The sequence below is a fragment of the Octopus sinensis genome, unplaced genomic scaffold (genome assembly GCF_006345805.1).
Source record: "Octopus sinensis unplaced genomic scaffold, ASM634580v1 Contig20343, whole genome shotgun sequence".
In the NCBI taxonomy this organism is placed as follows: domain Eukaryota; kingdom Metazoa; phylum Mollusca; class Cephalopoda; order Octopoda; family Octopodidae; genus Octopus; species Octopus sinensis.
In genome coordinates, this window is record NW_021837043.1 from 55,001 (window position 1) to 60,000 (window position 5,000).

The following is a 5,000-nucleotide window of genomic DNA, read 5'->3' on the forward strand; positions in this document are numbered from 1 at the left end:
GGAGTTGTTAGAAGTAGTCGGGAAAATTGTGCCGTTGTTGATGATAAGAGTTGGTCTCAACAGTATTTTTGATAATGTTTGTCGGGCGAAGTAGTGCAGAGATAAATACTTGTCGGTTTATTGACACAGAAATCTGATATATCATTCCAGGCATTTTACACTCCGCTATCCTCTTGAGTATCATTGAACAAGTACATAAACATCGCAGTTTTTCATAATCGACGAAAACCACACGTCCACGTCTACAAATCCTACCAAATGAGGTATGTGCTTCAGGTTTCATTTGTTTAAATTTCTGAGATGAGAAATTATATACGCTGGGCAAAATGCTTAGCGGAAATTTCCTCCGTCTCTATGCTCTGAGTTCAAACTCTACCGGGGTCGACTTTGCCTTTCATCCTTTCAGGGGTCGATAAAATAAGTTTCAGTTGAGCACTGGGGTCGATATAATCTATTTCTTTACTACCCACAAGGGGCTAAACACAGAGAGGACAAACAAGGACAGACAAACGGATTAAGTCGATTACATCGATCCCAGTGCGTAACTGCTACTTCATTTATCGACCCCGAAAGGATGAAAGGCAAAGTTGACCTCGGTGGAATTTGAACTCAGTACGCATTTCGCCCGGCGTGCTAACGTTTCTGCCAGCTCGCCGCGATATAATCGTCTAATACCCGTACCCGCCAATTTCAGGCCTTCTGCCTATAATATTGGGTTGTCCGGAAAGTTCGTGCCGATTTATAGTAGCTTACATTTCGACTTATTTTAGAACATGGTTGAGTCCATAAAATAGGATTTGACTACACCTCCATTTAGAGCACAGTTTAAGCTATCTTTTCGTCGAAGAAGGTTGATGTTCCTCTAACCTGTGTTAATTTTGTAACCCTTTAAAATGGAAGATAAGAAAGTTCATTTTCGGCACTTGATGCTTTGGGAACCAGACAAAAATTGCTGCAGCTTGGCTGGGATGTGTTACCCCATCCTCCATATTCACCAGATATTGCTCCTTCGGATTTCCACTTATTCAGGTCTCTGCAGAATAGTCTTAATGGTAAAAATTTCAATTCCTTGGATGACATAAAAAGATACCTTGATGAATTCCTTGCCATGAAACCACCTCAATTCTGGGAAGAGGGTATTTTCAAGTTAAAGGAAAGATGGAGACGCATTGTGCAACAAAATGGTTCATATTTGGTTGATTAAAAATGTAATGGCAAGTATTTATTGACCTTCTTCTTTCCTTAGAAAATCGGCACGAACTTTCCGGACAACCCAATAGAAAGGACTATTATACACATATACATTCCAACTAATGTCCTCATCTTAGTTGTTATAGAAACAGCATTTCAATCGTTCTGTGTTCAAGCCTTCATCAGACCCCTATCGTATTTGGTAACCTCTAAATACGATAGGGGTCGGAATTTTGTTGTGAACGTTGTGAGCAATATTTGGTTGACGAGAAATTCCTGGATGTCCGTTGGAGGCATCTTTCCTATTCATGGATGGTACACTTAATCAGTTACTTGGTTTTATACACTATTTGGCTGTTTGCAATCTTTAAAGGAAGGTACTCTGTTGTATGTACTTCAGTCTAGGTCTTCGATTTAAGGAGAAGTGCATTCTTCTTCACATTAGACTGGAACGGTCCTGAAAGCATTTAGAGTGCTACCCTTCCTTCACTAACTCACCAATAAAATACGAGGGAATGCTGAAAAGTTCCTAGCTTTGAATAAAAGAAAATACAGGAGGATCAGTTAATTATGATTTTATTCAACATATTCCCCTCCCAGATACGCACACTTATTGCAGTGGTCCTTCAGATTTTCTAAGCCATTTAAAAGAACTCGGGCCTCCAACCAGGCCTTTCGCAATTCCCTTAAAGCCAGAAACCTTCCAGCATATCCTCGTAAATAATCCGAATTGTAAAAAAAAAAAAAATTAAGAAATGAGCCAATAGTTTTTGTCAACAATTTTATAAACATTCTTTAAAATAAAGTTTGTGTTAGATTCTCTGACAGACATAGTAATTTAGAAATTGCAAATTTAATTAAACAGTTCAGAATACTAAAAAAATGTAACGCGTTAATAAAAAACTGAACACCACCGCTTTGTGTTTCGTCATTTATATCTAAACTTCACAGCTTTTAAAGTCCAGGATTTCTTGTGCATTTTTTTTTTAAAACAAGAGAAGAAATGAAGAAATGACATACGCCATGTCTATAATTTGGTATGTTGATTCTGTAATGAAGGAAACAAAAAAGATATGTTTATTGAGACAAAACGTATGATTTTCAGATTCACAGGAAGTTTTAGAAAACGAAAGTAGATAAATCATCACTACTCTACTGTGTGTTCTACCTGTCTATGAGTAGGGAACATCGAGGGGAGAGTCACACAGTCACCACAGTTTTTTAAATCATCACTACTCTACTGTGTGTTCTACCTGTCTATGAGTAGGGAACATCGAGGGGAGAGTCACCACAGTCACCACAGTTTTTTAAATCATCACTACTCTACTGTGTGTTCTACCTGTCTATGAGTAGGGAACATCGAGGGGAGAGTCAGTCACCGCAGTTCTACAGGTATGAAAAGTGTTCCCGTTTGAAAAGAAAACTTGCCAAGATTTCTTAGTCATACAAAGTATTAAAAAAAACAAAATGTTCCTTCTCGAGCCATGCCAGGCTCATAAGGGCCGGTTTCCCGGTTTCAGTGGCTTAGAAATTCCCCCACCTGGACGGGACGCCGGTCCGTCGCTGGATTACTCATTTTTGCCAGCTGAGTGGACTGGAACAACGTGAAAATGAAGTGTTTTGCTCAAGAAAACAACGCATCGTCCGGTCCAAGAATCGAAACCACAACATTACGATCATGAGTCCAACACCCTAACCACTAAGCCACGCGTCTCCACAAACAAAGTATTTAGTTTATTTTAATTTCAGAATATTTGTTGATTGCAATAGGATTCTCAATAACACAAAACAAGCTATCATTTACCGTATTTTCCGGCACACAAGTTGATGTAGTACATTGTTTAAGCATGAAGTGTAAACATTCAAACATTGTCACTATCTTCACAAATCCTGCCGAATTTCATATGGAAGCTTTCGTCCTTCAAAGTCGTCTTGGTGTTTTAGCCGACCTACGGGTTTTTTTTTTTACTACAAACTTTGAAAACTTTGACTTGTTTGCCGGAAAGTACGGTATACTAAAATGGTCTTAATTTTGATTTAGCATAAGAATTTGTTGTTGTTGTTGTTGTTGTTTAGTTTCCTGTACTCTTTTACTCTTTTACTTGTTTCAGCCATTTGACTGTGGCCATGCTGGAGCACCACCTTTAGTCGAGTCAATAGGTACTAGGACTTATTCTTTGTAAGCCTAGTACTTATTCTATCGGTCTCTTTTGCCGAACCGCTAATTTACGGGGACGTAAACACACCAACATCAGTTGTCAAGTGATGTTGGAGGGACAAACACATACATACATACATACATACATACACACACATACACACGCACACACACACACACACATACGACGAGCTTCTTTCAGTTTCCGTCTACCAAATCCACTCACAAGGCTTTGGTCGGCCCGAGGCTATAGTAGAAGACACTTGCCCAAGGTTCCACGCAGTGGGATTGAACCCGGGACCATGTGGTTGGTAAGCAAGCTACTTACCACACAGCCACTCCTGCGCCTATCTCAACATTTCACAATTGACTACTAATTAACAGTTACTTCAACAGTGAAATGGGAACAAACCTTTGATTGGATATCATCTGATTTATAAACCGATGTCATAGCATCTTCGTAAGTTGGTAAGGAAGAAGAATCTCCCAGAGTTTGGTGAGAGTAGCTTAAGTTGTTCCTGATATTGTTATTTGGTGTGTCGGATTGGTAAGAAACCGTTGAGAAAAGACTGTCAGTCTGCGAGAAGGCACTGTCAGTGGAAACACTTCTATCGATTCCTTTGTGTTGGTCACTTGAATCATCGTCATCATCGGAAGAAGAAGAATCGGACGAAAACTCAGACTTTGATGCCAAATTTGGTAAGCTTCCGACGGTGCTAACCATTGCTAACGATGCAAATTCACTAAGAGCTTTTAGTGCCAGACTGCTCCGTTTTCGTTTTTCTAAAAAGAAAGAAAAAAAGGAAAAAAAAAAAAAGAGAAATCAACGTAATAAAGTAATATTATTTTTCGTTTTTGGATTTGGTTTGTAAGATTCTTTATATGAGTTCGTGTGTTGAAGCATATTCCGTTGTGTCCGGGGTCACAAAAAGGCACGAAAAGAAAATTACTCTCCCCAGACACAACAGGAAGTAATATTAGATCAACAGCTTTATTTACAAACTGATTTGCTTCACGCCATAAACTCTCCGTTGTCAGTCATCTTAAATTATTAAAAAGTCACACGCCATCATTATTAGTTTTCTAGAAGTTGACTCTTAAACGTTTTACCAAAACAGGTCTTTCACCATTCTCTGAGTGTCTGATCCTAGTTTTACAGCTGGTAAACACTAAGAACCCCAGGAGAATCGGCAATACTAGTAGTAGAGATATATATTTTGTTGTTAATTCAAACTATAGTGGAAGCGCAATGGCACAGTAGTTAGGGCAGCAGACTCGCGGTTGAAGGATCGCGGTTTCGATTCCCAGACCGGGCGTTGTGTGTGTTTATTGAGTGAAAACGCCTAAAAGCTCCACGATGCTCCGGCAGGGGGTGGTTGCGACCCCTATTGTACTCTTTCGCCCCAACTTTCTTTCACTCTCTCTTCGTGTAGGCTTAGCTTGATAAAGCTAATTCTCTATTAGTAGGCAGTATTTTTTAATCCTCTCCGTAGAGATTATTCTGTGTAGAGGCCACAGCGTTAATAGTGTAGCGACTGCTGCAATCTTATTGCTGCGACCATGAAACTTATTTTTTCATAGTTTAGACAGATTTAACGACTTGAGACTAAGCTAGCCTCAAATCATTAAAGCCTTGTTGTAGAGTTTGATA

At 39.3% G+C, this 5,000-nt stretch overlaps 1 protein-coding gene across 1 annotated transcript in view; it reads right to left on the minus strand.

Annotated features, from left to right (window-relative positions):
• Window positions 1-2,179: 2,179 nt before the first annotated feature.
• Window positions 2,180-5,000, minus strand: part of LOC115232316 — a gene marked incomplete at its 5' end in the record, with an annotated part of 3,838 nt that continues 1,017 nt past the window's right edge. The window contains 2 exons of the mRNA XM_029802137.2: window positions 2,180-2,239; window positions 3,762-4,132. Coding sequence (XP_029657997.1) covers window positions 2,219-2,239; window positions 3,762-4,132 — 392 coding nt within the window. The remainder of the gene's footprint in view (window positions 2,240-3,761; window positions 4,133-5,000) is intronic.